This window comes from Equus przewalskii, chromosome 6, assembly GCF_037783145.1.
Source record: "Equus przewalskii isolate Varuska chromosome 6, EquPr2, whole genome shotgun sequence".
Classification (NCBI taxonomy): domain Eukaryota; kingdom Metazoa; phylum Chordata; class Mammalia; order Perissodactyla; family Equidae; genus Equus; species Equus przewalskii.
The window spans coordinates 67,161,815-67,186,224 of record NC_091836.1 but is presented as its reverse complement, the minus strand read 5'-3'; the positions used below and the strand labels follow the sequence as shown (position 1 = coordinate 67,186,224).

The 24,410-nt window shown below is 37.5% G+C and overlaps 1 protein-coding gene across 4 annotated transcripts in view; it reads right to left on the bottom strand.

Annotated features, from left to right (window-relative positions):
* Window positions 1-24,410, bottom strand: part of GDPD4 (glycerophosphodiester phosphodiesterase domain containing 4) — a 122,713-nt gene that overhangs the window by 74,384 nt on the left and 23,919 nt on the right. For all 4 annotated transcript variants that reach the window (XM_070624004.1, XM_070624007.1, XM_070624005.1 and 1 more), the window contains 6 exons: window positions 22,733-22,795; window positions 19,081-19,179; window positions 18,916-19,009; window positions 18,026-18,103; window positions 17,071-17,216; window positions 16,590-16,672 (listed from right to left, as the gene is read on the bottom strand). In XM_070624004.1, coding sequence (XP_070480105.1) covers window positions 16,590-16,672; window positions 17,071-17,216; window positions 18,026-18,103; window positions 18,916-19,009; window positions 19,081-19,179; window positions 22,733-22,795 — 563 coding nt within the window. The remainder of the gene's footprint in view (window positions 1-16,589; window positions 16,673-17,070; window positions 17,217-18,025; window positions 18,104-18,915; window positions 19,010-19,080; window positions 19,180-22,732; window positions 22,796-24,410) is intronic.

The following is a 24,410-nucleotide window of genomic DNA, read 5'->3' as shown; positions in this document are numbered from 1 at the left end:
ATGGTCTTGGGAGACCAGAGAACAGAACTGATCTGAACCCAGACCAGCACGTCTGAGTAACAGCCCCTCTGCCCTGGCAAAGCCAGTGGGCACAGCCATCTTGCCCCAAGGCAGAGAGCTCATAACACGCGGCTCTTGACCCCCATCTAGTGGCGACAGGCTGTCACTGCAAGTGAATTCTACCACCATGCGAAAAAACCACTCCTCTACCATCCAGCAATTTATAAAAGCCCCAGACCAGAAGGAAAACAATAAAAACACAGAATTAAGTCCTGAGGACTTGGAATTAGGTAAACTAAGTGATAATGAGTTCAGAGCAGCTATAATAAAAAAACTCAATGAGGTAGAGAGAAAGATAGAGAAACAAGCCGAGTTCTGGAGTTACTTCACAAAAGAGATTGAAATCATAAAGAAGAATCAAACAGAATTACTTGAGATGAAAAGCACAATGGACCAGATAAAAGAGAATACGGATTCCCTGAATGCCCGTGTAGACAACATAAAGGGGAAAATTAACATAATCAAAGATAGACAGGCTGAATGGCACCAGACAGAGGAAGAAAGAGAACTAAGAATTTAAAAAAAAATGAGGAAAATCTCCGAGAGATAATGGATTCAATGAGGAGTAAGAACATAAGGATCATAGGAATTCCCGAGAGTATGGAAAAGGAAAATGGAGCAGAAAGTGTGCTTAACGAAATTATTGAAGAGAACTTCCCAAATCTAGGGATCGACAGAGAACTGTGTGTAGAGGAGGGTTTTAGGTCTCCTAGATTTGTCAATGTAAAAAGAGCTACCCCACGGCACATAGTAGTAAAGTTGGCAAAAAGGAAAGATCAGGAAAGACTACTCAGGAAAGTAAGAAAAATAAAGAGAATAACCTATAAAGGAGCCCCTATCAGACTGTCAGCGGATTTCTCTACAGAAACCCTACAAGCTAGGAGAGAATGGAGTGACATATTCAAAGCTTTAAGGGATAAAAATCTTCAGCCAAGAATACTCTATCCAGCAAGAATTTCCTTCAGATATGAGGGAGAAATTAAATCTTTTCCAGACAAACAAAAGTTAAGGGAATTTGTAACTAAAAGCCCTCCATTACAAGAAATCCTCAAGAAGGCTCTCATACCTGAAAAAAAGAAAAAAGGGAGAAAGGGGACACAATCCACAGACTAGGGAGACCGATGGATAGAACCAGAACAGGATAGCAAATATTCAATTATAGCATTAGGGTAAAGGTAAGGAAACTACCAAAACAAGGACGATCTTAGCACTCTAACTACCAATTAATAAGACGAGTTGGAATAAAAAACGAAAATAATTATTTAGGAGGGGAAGAGCAAAGGGTCTAAATCAGTATTGGTCAAGTAAGTAAGAGACCACCAGAGAATAGACTATATTATACACGAGATTCTAAATACAAACTTCAAGGTAGACACTAAAATAAAGTACAGAACAGAGTCACAAATCATAAATAAGGAAAAATCTAAGAAACCCAGCATAAGAAATTGCAGTATTAAATGGGTAGTCTAAAGCAAACAGGAAAAGAAACGCAGGAAAACAAGATAATGAGCGACAGATTAACAGCACTAAGTCCACATGCATCAATAATTACTCTCAATGTGAACGGACTGAACTCTCCAATAAAGAGACACAGAGTGGCAAAATGGATTAAAGAACAAGATCCAACAATTTGTTGCCTCCAGGAAACACACCTCAGCCCCAAGGACAAACACAGACTCAGGGTGAAGGGGTGGAGGACAATACTTCAAGAAAATCGCAAGGAAAAAAGAGCAGGTGTTGCAATTCTCATATCAGACCAAGTGGATTTCAAAATAAGACAGGTAAAGAGAGACACAGAGGGACAATATATAATGATCAAAGGGACACTTCATCAAGAAGAAATAACGCTTATAAATATCTATGCACCCAACACAGGAGCACCAAGATTCATAAAGCAACTATTAACAGACCTAAAGGAAGATGTTAAATACAACACAATAATAGTAGGGGACCTCAACACCCCACTCACATCAATGGACAGATCATCCAGACAGAAAATCAACAAGGAAATAGTGGAGCTAAATGAAAAACTAAAACAATTGGACTTAATAGACATATATAGATCACTTCACCCTGAAAGAGCTGAATACACATTCTTCTCAAGTGCACATGGAACATTCTCAAGGATAGACCATATGTTGGGAAACAAGGCAAGCCTCTACAAATTTTAAAAAATTGAAATAATAACAAGCATCTTCTCCGATCATAGTGCTATAAGGCTAGAAATTAATTACAAGAAAAAAGCTGAGAAAGGCACAAAGATGTGGAGACTAAACACACTACTGAACGAGCAATGGATCATTGAAGAAATTATAGAAGAAATAAAAAAATACCTGGACACAAATGAAAATGATAGCATGCCATACCAACTCATATGGGATACAGCAAAGGCTGTATTAAGAGGAAAATTCATTGCAATACAGGCACATCTTAACAAACAAGAAAAATCCCAAATAAGCAACCTTAAAGCACACCTAACTGAACTAGAGAAAAAAGAATAAATGAAGCCCAAAGTCAGCAGGAGAGAAATAATAAAAATCAGAGCAGAAATAAATACTATTGAAATGAAAAAGGCAGTAGAAAGGATCAATGAGACAAAGAGCTGGTTTTTTGAGAAGATAAATAAAATTGACAAACCACTAGCCAGACTTACAAAGAAAAAAGGGAGAAAGCTCAAATAAAGAAAATCAGAAATCACCATTCACCAAAATAAACTCAAAATGGATCAAAGACCTAAAGGTGAGACCTGAAACCATAAGGCTTCTGGAAGAAAACGTAGGCAGTATACTCTTTGACATCAGTATTAAAAGGATCTTTTCAGGCACCATGCCCTCTCAGAGAAGGGAAACAATAGAAAGAATAAACAAATGGGACTTCATCAGATTAAAGAGCTTCTTCAAGGCAAATGAAAACAGGATTGAAACAAAAAAACAACCCACTAACTGGGAAAAAATATTTGCAAGTCATATATCTGACAAAGGCTTAATATCCATAATATATAAAGAACTCTCGCAACTCAACAACAAAACATCAAACAACCCAATCAAAAAATGGGCTGGAGACATGAACAGACATTTCTCCAAAGAAGATATACTGATGGCCAATAGGCACATGAAAAGATGCTCATCATCGCTGATCATCAGGGAAATGCAAATCAAAACTACACTAAGATATCACCTTACACCCGTTAGAATGACAAAAATATCTAAAACTAATAGTAACAAATGTTGGAGAGGTTGCGGAGAAAAAGGAACCCTCATACACTGCTGGTGGGAATGCAAACTGGTGCAGCCACTATGGAAAACAGTATGGAGATTCCTCAAAAAATTAAAAATAGAACTACCATACGTTCCAGTCATCCCACTACTGGGTATTTATCCAAAGAGCTTGAAGTCAGCAATCCCAAAAGTCCTATCCACCCCAATGTTTATTGCAGCAGTGTTTACAATAGCCAAGACGTGGAAGCAACCTAAATGTCCAGCAACAGACGAATGGATAAAGAAGATGTGGTACATATATACAATGGAATACTACTCAGCTGCAAAACAGAACAAAATCATTCCATTTGCAATAACATGGATGGACCTTGAGAGAATTATGTTAAGTGAAATAAGCCAGCGAGAGAAGGATAATCTGTGTATGACTCCACTCATATGAGGAATTTAAAATTATGGACTAAGAACAGTTTAGTGGATACCAGGGGAAAGGTGGGGTGGGGTGTGGGCACAAAGGGTGAAGTGGTGCACCTACAACATGACTGACAAACATTAATGTACAACTGAAATTTCACGAGATTGTAACCTATCAATAACTCAATAAAAAAATAAAAAATAAAAAAAAAAGGAAAAAAAAACCTCAATAAAATGGGTATGGAAGGAAAGTACATCAACATAACAAAGGCCACATATGACAAATCCACAACCAACATCATACTTAATGGTGAAAAACTGAAAGCCATCCCTCTGAAAACAGGAACAAGACAAGGGTGTCTGCTGTCACTACTCTTACTCAACATAGTACTGGAGGGTTTGGCCAGAGCAATTAGGCAAGAAAAAGAAATAAAAGGAATCCAAATTGGAAAGGAAGAAGTAAAACTCTCACTGTTTGTGGATGACAAGATTCTATATATAGAAAACCCTAAAGAATCCATCAGAAAACTATTTATAAATAATCAACAACTACAGCAAAGTTGCAGGGTAGAAAATCAACTTACAAAACTAAGCGTATATTTCTATACACTAATAATGAACTAGCAGAAAGAGAAGTCAAGAATGCAATCTCATTTACAATTGCAACAAAAAGAATAAAATATCTAGGAATAAATTTAACCAAGGAGGTGAAAGACCTATACACTGAAAACTATAAGACATTATTGAAAGAATCAAAGAAGACATAAAGAAATGGAAAGATATTCCATGCTCACGGATTGGAAGAACAAACACAGTTAAAACATCCTTATCACCTAAAGCAATGTACTGATTCAATACAATCCCAATCAGAATCCCAACAACATTCTTCACAGAAATTGAACAAAAGAATCCTAAAATTTATATGGAACAACAAAAGAACCTTAATAGCCAGAGCAATCCTGAGAAAAAAGAAAAAAGCTGGAGGCAACACAATCCATGACTTCAAATTATACTACAAAGCTATAGTAATCAAAACAGCATGACACTAGCACAAAAACAAACACACAGATCAACAGAACAGAACTGAAAGCCCAGAAATAAAACCACACATCTATGGACAGCTAATCTTTGACAAAGGAGCCAAGAACATACAACGGAGAAAGGAAAGTACCTTCAATAAATGGTGTTGGGAAAACTGGACAGCCACATGCAAAAGAATGAAAGTAGACCATTATCTTACACCATACACAAAAATTAATTCAAAATAGATTAAAGACTTGAATGTAAGACCTGAAACCATAAAATTCCCATAAGAAAATATAGTTAGTACAGTCTTTGACATCAGTCTTGGCAGCATCTTTTCAAACACCATCTCTACTCAGGCAAGAGAAACAAAAAGAATAACAAAATAAACAAATGGGACTGCATCAAACTAAAATGCTTCTGCAAGGCAAAGGAAACCTTTAACAAAACGAAAAGACAACCCACTAACTGGGAGAAAACATTTGCAAATCATATACCTGACAAGGGGTTAATTTCCAAAATATATAAAGAATTCATACAACTCAACAACAAAAGAACAACCAATTCGATCCAAGAATGAGCAGAGGATATGAACATTTTTTCAAAGAAGATACAGAGATGGCCAACAGGCACATGAAAAGATGTTCAACATCACCAATTAATAGGGACATGCAAATCAAAACTACTACAAATCACTCTAATTGCACCTTACACCTGTCGGAATGGGATAATTACCAAGACAAAAAACAACAAATGTTGGAGAAGATGTGGAGAAAAGGACCCTTCACACACTGCTGGTGGGAATGCAAACTGGTGCAGCCACTTTGGAAAAACAGTATGGAGATTTCTCAAAAACTTAAAAATATAAATACCATATGATCCAGCTATTCCACTACTGGGTATTTATCCAAAGAACTTGAAATCAACTGAAAGAGATTTATGCACCCCTATGTTCATTGCAGCATTATTCACAGCAGTCAAGATGTGGAAGCAACCCAAGTGCTCTTCTATGGATGAAAGGATAGAGAAGATTTGGTATATATATCCAATGGAATACTACTCAGCTATAAAAAAAGACGAAATCGTCTCATTTGCAATAACATGGATGGACCTTCAGGGTATGATGTTAAGTGAATAAGCCAGACAGAGAAAGACAAACACTATATGATTTCACTCATATGTAGAAGATAAATAAACACATGGATAAAGAGAACAAATTAGTGGTTACCAGACGAAAAGGGGGTCGGGGGGGGGGCAAAAGGGGTAAAGCAGCACATATGCATGGTGATGGATAAAAACCAGATTATTGGTGGTAAGCACGATGCAGTCTATACAGAAACTGATACATAATAACGTACACCTGAAATTGCACAATGTTATAAACCAATATGACTTCAATAAAATAATTTTTTAAAAAAACAACAAAACATGATTCAGTGTTCTCCAGAGAGGTGTTGCTCCATGCTCAGTTGAGGGCATTGCTGGTTGGGCTTTTATGCTAAACCTCAGCAGGAAGAACCATTTGCACAGATTCTTATCAGGGCCTCCCATAGGCTTTCTCTCATATGTTAAATATCTGTTTACATTACTTGCTTTAAAGTATAGACATGCCTTCTCCTTTTCAAATGTTTCCCCAAAATACCATGTCCAAATGAAAGTTTCATATAAACATGTTTGACATTTCTTAAAAACAACATAATTGCAATTTTACAAAGAGGGGTGAACAATGTCAAAACAGTTCACTTTGGGGGTAGGATGGGGATGAGAGTTCCTTCAGAAATATTTTGTCAAGTCTCAAGAATTCCAACATTTTGAGGGCAAGAGATTGTAGGAGTGAGCAAAGAAAATCACGTAAGAAACAGTCAGGGAGGAAGAAAATGAGGAACATATATTCTGGAAGCCAAATAAAGCGTTTTTAAAATGAGGGATTATTCAAATGTTGAGAGGTTAAGATGAAAACTGAAAATTTACATCATGTTTGGGAAGTTTGAGGTCACTGGTAACTTAATAAGAGCTCAGTGAAATGGTGTGGAAAAAGCCTGGTTGGGGTAGGTTCAAAAGGGACTGGAAAAGCAAAAGGAAGACAGGGAGTAGAAATAACTTTTTGGAGGAACATCGCCTAAAATAAAGTAAAGATCTAGGGCATGAACTGGAACAGGATACGGGGTCCTGAAAACTTTTGAAATGTCAGGATGAATCATCTCCATTAACATACGAACGTGACACAACTCATTAATTAATTATGCGTGTATGTGTATATGTATGTATGTATATGTGTAGTACTATGAAATTTTATCACATGTATAGATTTGTGTGACCACCACAACTGGGTTACAGAATTGTTCCATCCCCACTAAAAAACTGTCTCATGCTACCACTTTACTCAGACCCTCCCCCTAAGCCTAATCCCTGGCAACCACTGACATGTCCTCCATCACTCTAATTTTGTCATTTTGAGAGTGATAAATAAATGGAATCATACAGTATGCAACCTTTTGAGATTTTTTTTTCCTTCAGCATAACATCACTGAGATTCATCTAAGTTGTTGCATGTATCAATACTTCATTCCTTTTTGTGGCTGAATAGTATTCCACTGTATAGAAATACCACAGTTTTCTTATCCATTAGTCTGCTGAAGTATATATCGGTTCTTTCCAGTTTAGGGCTATTACAAATAAAGCTTCTTTGAACATTAGTGTACAGGTTTTGTGTGGACATACATTTTCATTTCTCTAGGATAAATACACACGTGTGCAACTGCTGGGTCATAAGGTAAGTGAATGGTTAACTTTATAAGAAATTGCCAAACTGTTTTACAGAGTGGCTATACCATTTTACATTCCCTCAACAATGTATAAGAAAATTAGTTGTTCCACAACTTTACCAGTATTTGGTAGCCAATATTTCTTATTTCAGGCATTGTGATAGGTGTGTAGTGGTGTCTTACCATGGCTTTAATTTACTTTTATCTAATGGCTAATGATGCTGATCATATTCTCATGTGCTTATTTGCCATCTGTATATTTTCTTGGGTAAAGTGTCTGTTGATGTCTTTTGCCTATTTTCTTTCTTTTTTTTTTTTTAAAGATTGGCATCTGAGCTAACAACTGTTGCCAATCTTGTTTTTTTTCTTCTTCTTTTTGTCCCCAAAGCCCCCCAGTACAGAGTTGTGTATTCTAGTTGTGAGTGCCTCTGGTTGTGCTATGTGGGATGCTGCCTCAGAATGGCCTGATGAGCAGTGCATAGGTCCGCACCCAGGATGCGAACCGGCAAAGCCCAGGCCATTGAAATGGAGCACAAAAACTTAACCACTCGGCCTCGGGGCCAACCCCCTTGCCTATTTTCTAATGGGCTGGTTTATTCCTTTAGTGTTCAGTTCAGAGTGTTCTTTATGTATTCTGGATATAAGTCCTTTGTTGGATATGGGCTTGCAAATATTTTCTCCCACTCTGTACCTTGCCTTTTCATCCTCTTCACTGCGGCTTTCACATGGCAGATGTTTTTTTTTATTATTTTGATAAGGTCCAATTTAACAATTTTATTTTATGGTTCATACTTCTGGTGTCATGTCTAAGAACTCTTCACCTAACTCTAGGTCTCAAAGATTTTCTCCTATGGTTTCTTATAAAAGTTTTAGAGTTTTACATTTTACATTTAGATCTATGATTCATTTTGAGCCAATTTTTGTATAAGGTGTGAGGTATATGATGAGGTTCTCCCTTCCCAGTGCCATGGAAGTCCAATTGTCCCAACATTGTGAAGACTATCTTTACTTCATTGAAGTGATCTTTCACCTTTGTAAAAAACCAGATGGGTGTATGTTTAGGGGTCTATCACTGGAATCTCTATCTTGAATTGATTTACACATTCGACTCTCCCCCAATACCACAATGTCTGGGTTACTGCAGCTATACAGTAAGTCTTGAAGTTACGTAGTGTGCTTCCTCTAACTATTCTTCTTTGTCAATACTGTTGTAGCTATTCTAGTTCCTTTGTTATTTCCACATAAATTTTTGAATCAGCTTGTGCCTTTTTTAAAGCTGATGGCATTCTTTTCTGTTTTTTAAATTTCTATTTTGAGGTAATTGTAGATTCACATGGATTTGTAAGAAACAATACAGAGAGACCCTGTATACTCATAACCCAGTTTTCCCCAATAGTAAAATCTTATATAACTATACTACAATAATATAAGGAAATTGACATTGATAAAATCACTAACCTTACTCGGCTTTCATTAGTTTTATATGCACTTATTTGTGTATGTGTTTAGTTCTATGTTCATTTTATCATATATACAGATTCACGTGACCACTACCACAGTGAAGATACAGAGCAGTAAACATATAAGAACAGTCCCGTTCTACCTTTATAGCCAAAGTCACCTCTCTCTCCCACCTCTTTTCACTTCTAGGAACCACTGATTTATTTCCAATCACTTTAATCTTATCAATTTGAAAGTGATATATAAATGGAAGCATACAGTATGTAACCTTTTGAGACTGGTGTTTTTCACCAGCATAATTCCCATGAGATCCATCCAAATTGTTGCATGTGTCAATAGGCAATTCCTTTTGATTGCTGAGTAATATTCCATGGTATGGATATACCACAGTTTGTCTGACCATTTACCTCTTGAACCTCTTGAAGGACACTGGGGTTGTCCAGATACTGGCTATTATAAATAAAGTTGCTGTAAACGTTAATGTAAAGGTCTTTCTATGAACATTAAGTTTTCTTTTCTCTGGGATAAATGCCCAGAACTGCAATTTCTGGGTTGTATGGTTAAGCACACACAATCCAGAAATTTAGTTTAGTTTTGTAAGAAACTGCCACACTGAGCAGAGCATCTATACCATTTTACATTTCCACCAGCAATGTATAAGTGATCCAGTTTGTCAACAAGCATTTGGAGTTATCACTATGTTTTAAATTTAGCCATTCTGATAGATGAGTAGTGATTTTAGTTTTAATTTGCATTTTCCTAATGGCTAATGAAGTTGAAGATCTTTTCATGTGCTTATTTGCCATCTGTATATCCTCTTTGGTGAAATGTCTGTTCATGGATTTTGCCCATTTTCTTATTGGATTGTTTGGGATTTTTTTTTTTTTACACTGTTGAGTTTTAAGAGTTCTTCACATATTCTAGATACAAGTCTTTTGTCAGATACATACTCTACAAATATTGTCTTCCAGTCTGACACTTTCCTTTTTATCCATCTCACGAGGTCTTTCACAGAGCAAGTTTTTCACTTTAATGATGTTCCATTTATCATCTTTCCTTTTATGGATAGTGCTTTTGGTATAAAGTCTAAGAACACTTTGTCTAGCCCTAGATCCCCCAAATTTTCTCCTACGTTTTATTTTCTGAGGGTTTTATAATTTACATTTTGTACTTAAATCTGTAATCAATTTTGAGGCTTTTTACGTTTTGCTGAGTTTTTCTGGTCTAACCCATGAAGTTTACGTCAAGGGTCATTTTTTTCCCTTTGGATGTCCAATTTCTCCAGGACTATTTGTTAAAAAGGCTAGCCTTCTTCCATTGTTCAGGGTTTTTTTTCCATTTATCTTTATGTGGTAAAATATATATAACATAAAATTTGTCATTTTAAAACTATTTTTAAGCATACAATCTGGTGGCATTAATTACATGCACAATGTTATGCAACCACGACTATGATCTATTTCCAAACCTTTTTATTACTCCAAACAGAAACTCTGTACCCATTAAGTAATAATTCCTCATTCCTCCCTTCTCCCAGCCCCTGGCACCTCTAATCTACTTTCTGTCTCTATGAATTTGCCTATTCTATATATTTCATATAAATAGAATCATACAATATTTATCCTTTTTTGTCTAGCTAGTTTCACTTAGCATAGTGTTTTTCAAAGTTCATCCATATTGTAACACACATGTTGTAGCAGACTTTATTCATTTTTATGGCTGAATGATATTCCACTGTATGTATCTACCACATTTTATTTATCCATTCATCCGTTGATGGATGCTTGGATTGTTTCCAGCTTTTGGCTACTGTGAATAATGCTGCAAAGAACAATGGCATATAAGTATCTGTTTGAGTCCCTATTTTCAATTTTTGGGGGTATATACCTAGGAGTGGAATTGCTAGTTCATATGGTAATTCTACGTTAAGGTTTTTGAGGAAGTACAAACTGTTTTCCACAGTGGGAGACCATTTTACACTTCCACTAGCAATGTGCAAGGTTTACAATTTCTCCACATCCTTATTTATGTCATTGATCCATTCGAGGTGATTTTTATATATGGTGTGAGGCAGGGGTCACTGAATTGCCTTGCATCTATGTCAAAATCAGTTGGTATCAAGAAAACATAAGAACCCACATAATGGAACAAAATTTTTGCAAATCACATATTAAATAAAGGTGACCTCTTCTTTAATTCATCGATTATTTAGAAGTGGATTTATTTGGTTTCCAAGTGTTTGAAGATTTTCTTGTTGACTTCATTACCAATTTCTAGTGTGATTCTATTGTGCTCAGAGAAAGTATTCTGTATGATTTCAGTACTTTTAAATTTGTTCAGGTTGGTCTTATGGCCCAGGATATGACCTATATTGATATATTTTCTGTGGACACTAGATAAGGATATGTCCTCTGCTATTCTTGGGTTGAGTGTTCTATAAATGTCACCTAGGTCCTGTTGGTTGATGTTGTTGTTCAGATATTCTTTATCTTTTATGGTTTTCTGTTTAGTAGTTGTATCAATTACTAAGAGAAGGATGTTGTAGTCTTCAACTATAGTTATGATTTATCTATTTCTCCTTTTAATTTTGTCTAGTTTTTGCTTCATGTATTTTGAAGCTCTGTTCTTGGGTTCCTACACATTTAGAACTGTTACGTCCTCTTGATGAATTAACTTTTTTTTTTTTTATCATTATGTAATGTCCTTCTTTGTCTCTGGTGATTTCCTTTGCTCTGAAGTCTACTTTGTCTAACATTAGTATAGCAACTCCAGCTTTGATTAGAATTTGCATAGCATATTTTTTCACTGTTTTATTTTTAACCTACCTATATAAGAAGTGAATTTCTTGTAGACAGCATATAGTTGTGCCATATTTTTAAAATCTTTTCTGCCAGTCTCTGTCCTTTAATTGGTAGATTTAGATCATTTACATTGAATATATTTATTGATATGTTAGGATTTAAGTCTGCCATTTTAATATTATTTTTATGTTTGTTCCCTCTGATTTTGTTCCTGTGTTTCCTTTTTCTGGTTTTCCTGTTGGTTATTCAAAATTTTTATCTATGGTCTTTTTTAGTATATCTCTTTGTATAATATTTTGGTGTGGTTGCCCTAGATATATATATCCCTAACTTAGTACATTCTAATAGCGTCAACATTCTACCATTTCAAGTAGAATGTAGAAACCTAAACACTTTTTAGGTCCCTTTACACTACCCCCCTTCCTTTATGATATAATTGTCTTAAATCTCTTAAAATATATTGAGACCCACATCAGACAATGTTAGGATTTTTGCTTTTAATCATCAAACATAATTTTTAAACTCTGGAGGAAGAGAATTGTCTATTGTATTTACTTATATATTACCCTCTCTGTTGCTCTTTTTTTATTTCTGACATTCCAAGATGACTTTTTCCTCCATTTTATTGAGATATAGTTGACATATAACGTTGTATTAGTTTTAGGTGTACAACATAATAATTTGATATATGTATACAAGTTTACTTTTTTAATCATTTTCTTTTGTCTAAAGAACTTCTATTTCCATTTGTTTCTTCCTTAGTCCTTCTATTTCTTTGCTAAGAATTTCTACATTTTCATTTGTTTAATGAGTGCTCATAAATGTTTGTTGGAGACATTTTATGATAGCTGCTTTAAAATACTTAGATAGTTTCAAGATCTGTTTCTCTTGATGTTGACATCTATTGATTACCTTTTCTCATTTAAGCTGAGATTTTTGTAGGTTTGGTAGGACGTAAAACTTTGGATTGTATCCTGGGCATTTTGAGAGTATTATGAAATTCTGGTTCCTCTTTAAATCTATTTTAACAGATAGTCAACATGTTTAGGTTCACGACACATGTCCTGGCCCATGTTTCTTGGCTGTGGTTCAAATACCAATTTAGTTTTCAAAGGCTTTACAGTGCTTTTCTGGCCTTTCCCACTAGGTGCTACCCAGAGGTCAATCTAAAACCTGGATGGTGTTCCAGATCAACGTTCAGTTATCAAATCTTCTGCTGTGTTGTGTCTGTGTGGTTTCATGCATGGGTTACACAAAGATCTGCCCAGGATTTTACATACAAGTTTTAAAAATCCCGTTTTCCAGCATGGCAATTCTTCAGAAAATTAAACACAGAATTACTGTATGATCCAGCAATTCCACTTCTGGGTATATACCTCTCAAAAATTAAAGCAGGGTCTTGAAAAGATATTTGTAGGGGGCCAGCCTGGTGGCACAGTAGTTAAGTTTGCACACTCCGCTTCAGCAGCCCAGGGTTTACCGGTTCGGATCCCAGGTGTGGACCTATGCACTGCTTGTTAAGCCATGCTGTGGTAGGCGTCCCACATATAAACTAGAGGAAGATGGACACAGATGTTAGCTCAGGCCCAGTCTTCCTTGACAAAAAAAAAAGAAAAGAAAAAAAGAGGAGGATTGGCAGCAGATGTTAGGTCAAGGCTAATCTTCCTCAAAAAAAAAGACAGAAAAGAAAAGATATTTGTACACTCACGTTCATAGCAGCATTATTCAAAATAGCCGAGAGATGGAAGTAATCCAAATGTCCATCAGCAGATGAATGGATAAGCAAAATGTGGTATATACATATAATGGAGTATTATTCAGCCTGAAAAAGGAAGGAAATTCTGACATATGCTACATCATGGATGAACCTTAAAAACATTATACTAAGTGAAATAAGACAGTCACAAAAAGAAAAATATTGTATGATTCTACTTATGTGAAGCATCTAAAGTAGTCAAATTCATAAAAACAGAAAGTAGAATGGTAGTTACCAGGTGCTGAAGGGTAGGGGAAAAAGGGGAGTTGTTGTTTAATGGGCATAGAGTTTCCTATTTGTAACATGAAAAAGTTTTAGAAATGTGTTTCACAACAATGTGAATATACTTAACACTACTGAATTGTACACTTAAAAATTATTAAGATGGTGAATTTAATGTGTTTAACACAATAAAAAAAGAAGAAAAAAGGAAGGAAATTCTGACATATGCTATAATATAGATGAACCTTGACATTATGCTAAGTGAAATGAGCCAGACACAAAAGGAAAAACATTGTATGATTCCACTTATATGATATAACTAGAGTAGTCACATTCAGAGAGCTAGACAATAGAATAGTGGTTGCCAGGGCCTGGGGGGAGGGGAGATAAGGAGTTATTATTCAATAGATACAGTTTCACTTTGAGAGGATGAAAAAGTTCTAGAGATGAATGGTGGTGATGGTAGCAAAACAAGGTGAATGTTCTTAATGCCACTGAACTATATACCTAAAAGTGGTTAAAATGATCAATTTTATGGTAAGTATATTTTATCACAATAAAAAAGTCACTTTCTCCAGATAACTTCTCTCAATAATTCTCCTCTCAGTCTCTAGTTGTGGGAGGGAGGACAGAAGAACCACCTGTTATTTCAGGACAGGAATGTAAGGGATCTGCCCATAGTCTCTGAGGCCCCAGCCCCAGGTGGGGAGAGGGAGGGAAGTGGGTTTTTTGTGGTGTTCACCTGAGTAGGGCTGGTATGGTCAAAATGTTTATATCCTGCTGGGCTACCCTTCTCCCAGTCCTCCCAGTACAAAAGAGCAGACTTTTGTGGGGGCGTTTTTTTTTTCTATCTGAAGCTATAGGTGTTTCTGGGTTTCAGGTCTCTCCAGAGCTCATGTCAGGACAAAACAACAGTAAAAGAACAAAAAAATACAATAGGGAACTCACTCCCTACTAGGTAGTTCCTTGAGTCTTATGAATCCTAGCCAGTCTATCTTTTTTCTCCACCTTTCAGAGTCTTCTGTCAGTTGCTTTGTGAATTTTGTCCAGTTTTTAATTTTTTTCTTTTTCTTTAATTCTTGTAAAAAATAGGGTGGAATGTGCTTACTCCATTTTGTCTGGAACAGAAGTTCCAGAAGCTGCACTTGCTACTTTTGTACTCCCCAGGGTCCTCTTTTACCTCTTTTAGTAGTTGACCACATTTTGCTATTTGGTAAAATACTGATATTACATTTTCCTGTTCAAGTTACTGCTGTGGTATTCATTGCCTGACTGGACTCCAAGTGATATGCAATTTTTGGTAATGATAAAGCTTAGGGTATGGCCATCAGTGTGGATGGTAGAGGTATGTGGAAGAGACGATCATTGGAAATGAAGATGTCAACAAGCAGAGAAACTGAGGAGTTGGAAGGATCATCTACATCAAAATTGAAGCCACAAAAGAGAAGACAGAAAGACAATGTGCCAGGAGCTCACTGGCTCAGCACCTTTACCACATTATGCCATGACCACCAGGCATTTCCACAAATGAACCCAAGAGTGCTGACAGAACATCCAGTTTCAACTCTGATTCAAATATTGTTCATGGAACAGTTGTTATTGTTGGGTAATGTTAAGAACCCCAGTCTGGGGTCAGGAATCTAGTTCTGATCCTGCCTTTCTCATGTACATTCTAGCCTTATGATCTTAGTAATACATTTCCCTTCTTTGAATCTAGGTTCAAGCCACAATTCCTCATCTGTGAAACAGAATGTTCATTTCATTTCTGTTTGCCTCATAGAATGGCTGTGAAGGGAGTTTGAACACACCACATTCACTAGTATACTCATGCTGGAGATGAAGCCTTTCTACTTCTAGCTGCTCAGATACACAGATTCTTCAGTAAATCATGACTTTTTGCCCTTGCCCCTGCTCTGACCCAAGTCTTCCTTTGTTTTCCCTTGGACACTGCTACAACCTACTACTCATCTCCCTGACAATTCGCCCTCACAGACTGCCAGATGAGTCTTTCTAAAACATTATCTTTCAAAAATAACAATCTATCCTCTAAAACCTACCATGGCTGCCTTAAACATTTAGCGATCTCCATGATCCGGCCTCAGTGAGCCTCGCAGCTACACTTCCTCTTCACATAGTCCTCTCATGTCCCCAAAGGATATCACTTTTGGCATCCATACAGGTTAGCTCTCTGATCTACAAACTTGTTATTTCTCATTTAGATGCCTTTTGAATAAGCTGTTGCCTCTGCCTGGAATACCCTCTTTCCCCATCTCTGCTTGGTAAAATAGTATTTTTCCTTCAAGATTCAACTCAAACACAATTCTAAGGACACATATCTTTTACACACAATGGGAGGTAGCTTTTTCCTTCAGTGAGGTTCTGCTGCATTTGACTTATTCTTCTCTGAAAGGCACTCACCACAAATGGTTTTATACTGTGGCTATTTATAAACATGCCATAGCTCCTTCACTGGCTAGGAACATCTCTTAGTCAGGACTATATCTTATTCATTTCCCCAGCACTCATAAGAACTCCTGGAATGTAGCAGATGCGCAGGGAATGTTAGTTAAACAGATTGCTAAGGTAGTGCTTGGGGTTAAGTTGTAAGCATGATTTGCAGTGGGGACAAATTTGAATTATGGGTGGAGACTACATAGAGTGTGTATAATTTATGAGGCTGTGATTGAGAATGTAAGGGTAAACATGTATGGTTTGTAAGGGAGAAGTGGTTCGTGTACGTGCTGTGTGCATATGTGCCATGTGAACACAGGAGAAATTGCCCAGGACTTGTACTTTCCACAACTTGGGCCAGGCTGGGCATCTTCTACGGCATTGGCCTATCTCCTCCCCACCCCAGCCCCTGTTTTCCTACCTTAAGTATACGTCAGTCTCCAGCCCAAAAGCCCCGTGTTCAACAGCTTTCTCAAAGGACATCATGGTATTCTCAGGCCCCAGCTGTGGAAGAAAAGGACATCAGGCCCTATACGTCAGATCTCTCCTCTCAACATCCCTTTTATGGTAGGGAGGGATCCCAGTAATGAAAGGGCTTTATGAAGCAGAGTTTGGCTCCCTCGGCTCTTTTTTCAAAGAGACTGCCTATATTCTCCTCTACCCAATCTGATTCTGGGACTCTGCTCATCTGAGGCAATGTCACTGGGCACAGTAAAGAGAAATGGACTGAGAGTTAGGTGACTTAGGTTCAAGTCCAATCTCTACAATTAACTCTTTATTCTTGTCATTTCAAGCCAACCCCTTTCCTCTCCACAGGTTCTTAGGGTTCTGAGGTCTCCTTCTCTCATCCACATACCCTATGCATACTTGTACTCACCCATGCCCATAAAGCTCAGACCTACCATGGGTGCACCTCTATGTCCAAAGATGTCTGGCTTGGGTCCCAATTTATCCTTCTCCTGAATGCAGGGAGAGTAAATCCCCAATGGGACCACATAGAGACATAAAAGGATAAGAAAAAAGGGCAATCCAATAGCCACTTGTAGAGCTGAAAAAGTTGGAAGGAGGGGGAAGTGAGGAAAAAAAGGAAAAGGGGAACGAAGAACCATCCCAAGCAACTAACTATCCCAAAGGAGCAGGCAGTAAAACACCCAGCCCCTGGTTTCATTGACTCTGTGGACTACTGATTTACTCTATACTTCTGTCACATCCGCACTTACTTTCAGTGATTTCAAAGTACAGGACTATCCAAATATAGCATTATTATTAAGGCAATATTGTTGGAACTGTAAATTTACAAGGGACTGTGCAGGAGGTGGGAAGGGAAGCAAGGAAAGGGAATGTTAAGAAATACCTTCTCAGAAGGAGGAGTACTTTGGCTGGTTCTGAGAAAGCCTGGAAAGATAAGCCTGTAAAGATCAGCCTAAAACGCCCCTATATTTACGGCAGTACAGTATAGTAGAAGGGTTACTGGTTGACAGAAATCTGAATTCAAAGCCAAACTCTACCACTTGCTAATTGTGAGACTAAGGCTGTGCTGCTTAACCTCTCTGGGTCTTCATTTTCTTCTCTGAAAAATGCGGCCATCTTGCTGCTAAGATCCACCTCATAGAGGTGATAAGACAGTGTTGACTTATAATAGGTATTGAATAACTATTAGGTATTTGCGTCTCTCTCTCTCTCTCTGTTACACACACACACACACACACAAACACACAGCCTGTCCACAATACCTGTTATCACTGGCCATTCCTTAACACTTACTATTTTAGACCTCTAAGGATTTTACCCATTTGCACATTTTTAAGTTTCCACCCAGGCTTCAGTCACTTTCAAATATAGATCTCCAGCTCTAACCTCTCAATTTTGCGAGTCTATCACATCTCTTGACTCTTCTTCTCTCACGACTTGTCATCTTGTATTTTCTGATTCTAGCTAAAATTTAATAAAGGAAAAAGAAAAGAGCTCATTATTGTCCCCTTTAAGCTCTTGCCCAGAGACACTTCCTAAAATTCATCCTCCACATGCATATACACACATTACAAACACAATAGCAACACGACCAATCCAGTCTTTCTCTTGCCTGAATCCTTGCACAAGTCAGGAAGCAAACACTCCTTGTTTAACCAATAGTAAAAAGAGACACACAGAGAAAACAAGATCCTACCGGTTTCACAATAAGGGTGCTGAGAAATAACTCCATTCTCAAAACAATTTAGTGTATAGCTCTGATTCTCTTTTGTTTCCATGATATTAGAGGAAAGAATGGAGAGGAAACTAGCCTCAGAGGTAGACATTTCTGCAGGGGCCTGCTTTGGGTTACTAGGACGTAACCAGGATTATCTGGACCTAGTATAAGTTCATTAGTTAAAACTAATAATATATAAATACAAACTAAAAGAACTGTGACTTGTACTATCACTCTGGTTAAATAAAATTAAAATGGCCTCTACTACCCACCCCCCAAGTCCATTCCCAGATAGTCAATGTGTAACAAAACACAGAAAATTCTTATTTTTCTAGAAGGAGAATCCCTCTTTAGAAGACCTGTTTGGTCAGGGAAATGCTGTGACAGGCCACGTAGGGTTGTGAGTTTGACCACAAGAAGCATGCCTGAGTAACAAGCTAAATGAATTTCAAATAGGCACAGTGGTGACTATCTACCAATTTTGTGTTTTGTTGAGCAGACTATGCAAGCTAAAGTCAGAGTTAAAACGATCAGGCAAGGTTCCACCCACGTGACATACCTTCTCTTTCCAAATGGATTAAGTAGAAGGCCACAGGCCAGGAAATGAGAACCATCACAGGTATGCTGCTCAGGTGTATGTAGGGAGCAAAGACCTGGGAGGAAGCCAAAAGTCAGGCTGAACACATCTGGACAGACAGGGCCAGACCTACAGGATGACGCTTACCTTCAGTGAAAGCCCAGCTGTCAACCACCTGTCTTTCCAGTAAACGCTTAAAATCCACATAAAAAACGAGGATAGCAGAATCACTAGCAGAGTCAGGATCTAGGGAAACAGAAAGAATCCCCTTACTTCCAGGCACTAGGCTTGGATCAGAACTGTCCTTGAGAATTGTACTTGTGTCCCCACAATGTCAAGGACCTCATTTCCTCATCCTTTTAATCTAACCATCTTACAAATGCCCAATATTGGATGGATCCAATTATTCACCTTCTTTGCTTCCAAGTCTTTGTTGTATAGCATGGCTAGAAAAAAATTACACAGCTATGTGGTCTGATGCCTTTACTAATTTATCATCTCTAACCTCACCTGGGGACTCAATATTGCTTAGGGTCTCTCACTCAGTTTTAACAATGGCCATTACAAATATTTACCACTTGTTTACATGACTCAATGCAATCACAAGTAATTAATATTTTGCAATTTCCTTTTCAATGTATGTTTTCCCCAACAGACTATAAGCTTCATGAGGTCAAGGACAATATTTGTTTATGATTATATCCTCACTGCCTCACAGAATGTCTGACACACAGTAAGCATCCAATAAACATTGTTGAACAGATGAAAAAATCTGCCTGCCAGAACACTATTTCATAGAGAAAGAACACTGAGACCAAGAAGACATATCTTTAATCTCTTCCCCTTTGAATGTATAGTTTTTCTACATCTGTGTTGTCCTCTAAAGAGTGCTTAGTTCTCTCCTTTCTCTAATTTCTGGATCTATTAAAGTAACTGAATCCATAATTAAATCTTCTCACAAAATAATTCAGGCCTTACTGGCTTCAACGGTTAATTTTACCAAACATTCGAGAAAGAAATACTTCCAATCTTTAACAAACTCTTCCAGAGAATAGAAAAAAGATGGAACTTATCTTATGAAGCCCATAAAACATTGATACCCAAATTCAACAAAGGCATTACAAGAAAGAAAAGGTGTAGGCCAATCTCTCCTATGTACATAAATGCAAAAATATTAAAACCTATTAGCAAACCAAATATATCACAACATAAAGGTTTAATGGTCAAATCAGACTCATATGAATCTCATGCAATTCTGTGATCTTACCCAACACCAAACTTTACTAATGATTTAAAGGATACAGGCAATTAGGTACAGATAAAACATTTTCCTTTGGTGAAATCTGATCCTGTCAAATGCAGCTACTCATAAAAAGATCTTTCCTCTCCTATATTACAATACACTTTGGTCTTGGACTTAAAATGTGCGGTGTGTTTTGCGCAAAATATGTCAAAACATTGCTTCACAGAAGGAGCTTTTTTTGGTTATGGAGCATCCTTATCTTATATCCCATTAATTATACAACTCCAGGCAGCCATGTCTCCCACCCTACAAATCTATAAATTTCACGTTTATTCACAATAAGCAACCCAAACATACCAGGTTATATCCTGATAGAAATTTTCATAGATAAGGATTCTCCATTAATTTTTGGCTAATAAATATCTTTAGTGCGTTTACCAGGAGGTTGGGTTATTAGCATGTTTACAAGAAGTTTTGATTAAGGTCATTCATTCCTTTCTGAGCACCCCGAGCTAGAAGGGGAATGGGTTATGGGCTGCTGCTAACCCTCTCCTTCTGGGTTTACTGAGTACACTAAAACTGAAACTCTAAGCCCCACAGAATCTCCCTTGCCAATAGAAGCAGTCTCTCTTTTCAAGTCTGATAAGCCTAGTCCTTCATGGTTTGAAGGCTCAACCAAGGTAGTTTCCTTCCAAGGGGATGCCAACTCTTCTCATATTCCACCTCCATCATTTCTCATTACCTACAGACTCATCGCTGGAATTAGATCCCAGAATGCCTCAAGAGATAAAGGCTTGTTAACTTATATTGACAAAAACCCTGTAGAATATGTGTGAGAATGAATCCTAAGGGTGCCAGACAAAGAGAAAAGAAAATAATTTTAGATCAGGCTAAATTTATTGACACAAGTGCACTTGCCAGAGATTCTGAATTCAATATACCAGAATCCAGATATTATGCAATCTTTAAGTGGTTCTAATTGTTTGTTTGGCTCAATAGTGGCCCATGCTTAAAGAAATTGAGATGCCAGCAATTTCTTGGTATAATACTGAAGAAAGAATCCAAAGATTCATTGAGAAAAGGTTGCTGGAATGCTATTACCTGTGATCAGCTAACTTACTCCCTATCATGTTCTATGGGAGGACACAGAAAAACACTCTAGTGAGGAAAGTGTCAGAATCCTTGAAAAGCATTGTAGTGGCTATCCTCCATGCCTGAATAAAGGTGAGAGATGCTGCCATTGAAACTGGCTTCCAGATTTCAAAGGGAATGATCAGGTCCTGCTGTGGCAAAGGCTAAGTACCAGCACCAACTGCCAAAGGCAAGCTAAGCACAGTTTCTATAATAGACACAAGCCTGGAATGGTAATCGGAATGGTTTAACCCATAGGGATTCTTGGTAGTGACTAACTGATCACGGTGTCTCAACTCCAAAACAGGTGGTGATCTCAATAAGGCCTATTTGTTCACTTCTAATCTACATTTTTTCCCTATAAAATCTTATGACTTAATTTCCATCTGTTCTAATAACTCTTAAATTTATATTTCCAGTTCATACTTCTCATTTGAGTAAGAGAAAATTTAAGGGGACCTCTCAGAGAGTTTGACATGTTTCTGAATTTGAGAAAACACAAGGAATGGTATCAAAACAATGCCTGAAAAAAGTCTGTAAAAAAGCAAGAGGTTGTGGCTGGAGCTGCTCAAACCCACAGCAGAACAAAATGAGGGAGGATATGTTGGAAATGAGCTGTATGTCCACAGCTGTATGTCCAAAGATGCCTGCTTTCTGGGGACTAGATATGGATCCTTTAAGAGAAACAATGCAGGTGTCATTTTAGAGGGTTCCAAACTAAGGGAAGATCAAAAGGACCTCAACAGAGAAATTTCAGGGAGCATAGGAAGACAGGCATTGACTCCACCAAGAGTTGCAGTCAAGGTTCTCAGCAGAAGGGTCTCTGAAAATACACATAGAAAAAGCCCATGGGGTAAGGAGCCAACAACTGAGCATTTACCTGGTGCTGATGAAATCAACCCCAAATGACCCTTCTGCCTTTCCTTGAGGGACTGTCTTCTTTCATCCGATCTCCTTTCCCCTGGGCCCTCCTCTGGTGGAAGAGAGGTAAAGGACCATCGTGCTCTCTCCACCACCGCAGGATTTCACGCCCAAACAGAGGAGGGGAAAAGTCTTATAAAACTGGAGTTTGGGTTATTACAATGAACTGAAATCTTTAATGACTGAAATGAGAATGTTCTTGTGCCTATAAAGGACTGGGAAAGTAAGGGGACTTGCCTAAGATTTTATTGGGATAGGAAGAACAGAGTCACGGAGTGAGTTTAACAAGGAGTGGTTACAAAAAATAAAGTTTGGGTTCAGCTCCTTCAGTAAATCAGTTAAATCTATTAGAAATTTAATGATTTCAGTTAAAACAATATAAGTAGATCTCTTCTTTCTAAGGGGAACAATGAAAGAAAGGGCAACTATGTACTTAACACTGAGTGCCAAATAGGCACATTTAGTCCTGGTATAAGGTCTCCTAAGAAGATTCAGATGTCCTACCTTATGAAACCAGTGCAGCTGTAGATCATGCCTCCCATCCCAAATCAACAAAAATCCAAGTATCTGAAAAAGCAAAGAAAAAGGACGTTATTTTGAAATTACCAAGTTGCTGCCCAGAGCACTGTTCTGTATCTCAAAATTCCTTTCACAGTCTAGCACTACATTCACTTCTTGCTATACCTGCACTATTCAGCCTCCGGGTGTTTGTCATGCTGTTCCTCTGCCTGAAAAGCTCTCCCTCTCCACGACACTTACCCTTCAAAGCCAGTTTAAATTCCTCCTATTGTAACTTTCACCAGCACGCTCAGGAAGAGCTAATTATTACCTTCTCTGGGATTTCATAACAATCACCACACTGATACCCTACCTGAAGTTCCTACCAATTTCTTTTCCTTGTGATGGATCTCATTCCTGGTATTACTTAGACCCACTTGTGAGAGAACAGAGGTCTGGGGCCAGCCCTTCCAATGGTCATTTAAAAGCTCTTTCTTGAGGAACCAGTGCTGTTGTTACAACTGTTATTCACCATCATTAACACTGGTATTCAGTCAATAAATATCAGTTAGATAGGAATCTAAATCCAGTCAGTCACCAAATCAGTGTGGAGTTGGAAACTGAAAACTGGAGTCCTCAGATGCTTAGAATGTTACTGAGAGTTTGAATGTATAAGACACTTACCTTTTTATCAAAATAGTTTTATGTGTATGATTTCATTTGTTCTTTACTCAGCCCTATAAAATACCATTTTATTAAATATTTTTATTATTCTCACTTGAAAGAAAAGAAACTAAGGCTCAGAAGTTATATGACTTGACCAAGGCTACAAAGTAACCTAAAGATAGAGCTGGAAATAGAACCTAGGTCTCTCTCTTTGTTCACTGTTGTTGTCATTGAATGAATCCAAAAAGAGGTATGGTAAAGTAGAAAGTTTATTAAAATACATTGCCTTATTGGACACTAGAACTCATTCCCACCTTAGAAGCTAATTAAACCATTTCATATTTATTACGGATGAAAGCACTATAATTCAGTGGGCAGAGTCTGGCCCAGAGCATATCCTTCATCTACATTTTCCCCATTAAAAGGAAAAGTTTAAGTGGTCTCTCTACCTAAAGGCACCTTCCATACTACAACTTCTAGGATGATTTTCCTAAAAAAGAAATCTGATTTATACCAAATGTCTTAGCCTTACTTTCCAGGCCTTCCAAAATCTGCCACAAGCCTATCTTTTTAGCCATGTCCCCATTAATACTTCATTATGCCCTACATGCTAACAGAACTGACCCTTCTTTCTTATCTAGTCACACCCCATATTTTTCTAACTTGCCAACTTTGTTATGATGTTCCCACAGCCTGGAATGTTCTTCCCTATCCTCATATACACATGTCCAAATCCAACATCCCTTCAAGATCCCACTCCAATGCCACTTCTTTCAAGAAGCCTTACCTAATCTTCTTGGCTGGAAATCACCTCTTCCTTCTCAGAACCCTTGCAGAACTTTATTTAGGCCTCTCTAATGACAATTATAATGCTCTGCGTGTGTTAATTATTTTTGTCTATGACTTAGTCACCCTACTAGATTGCAAACTCATTGAATTAAGGGACTATTGTAACTTTATAGCTCATACCTATCTCTTTGATGTGCTCTGCATGAAAACAGAAACTGCAAGTGTTTTG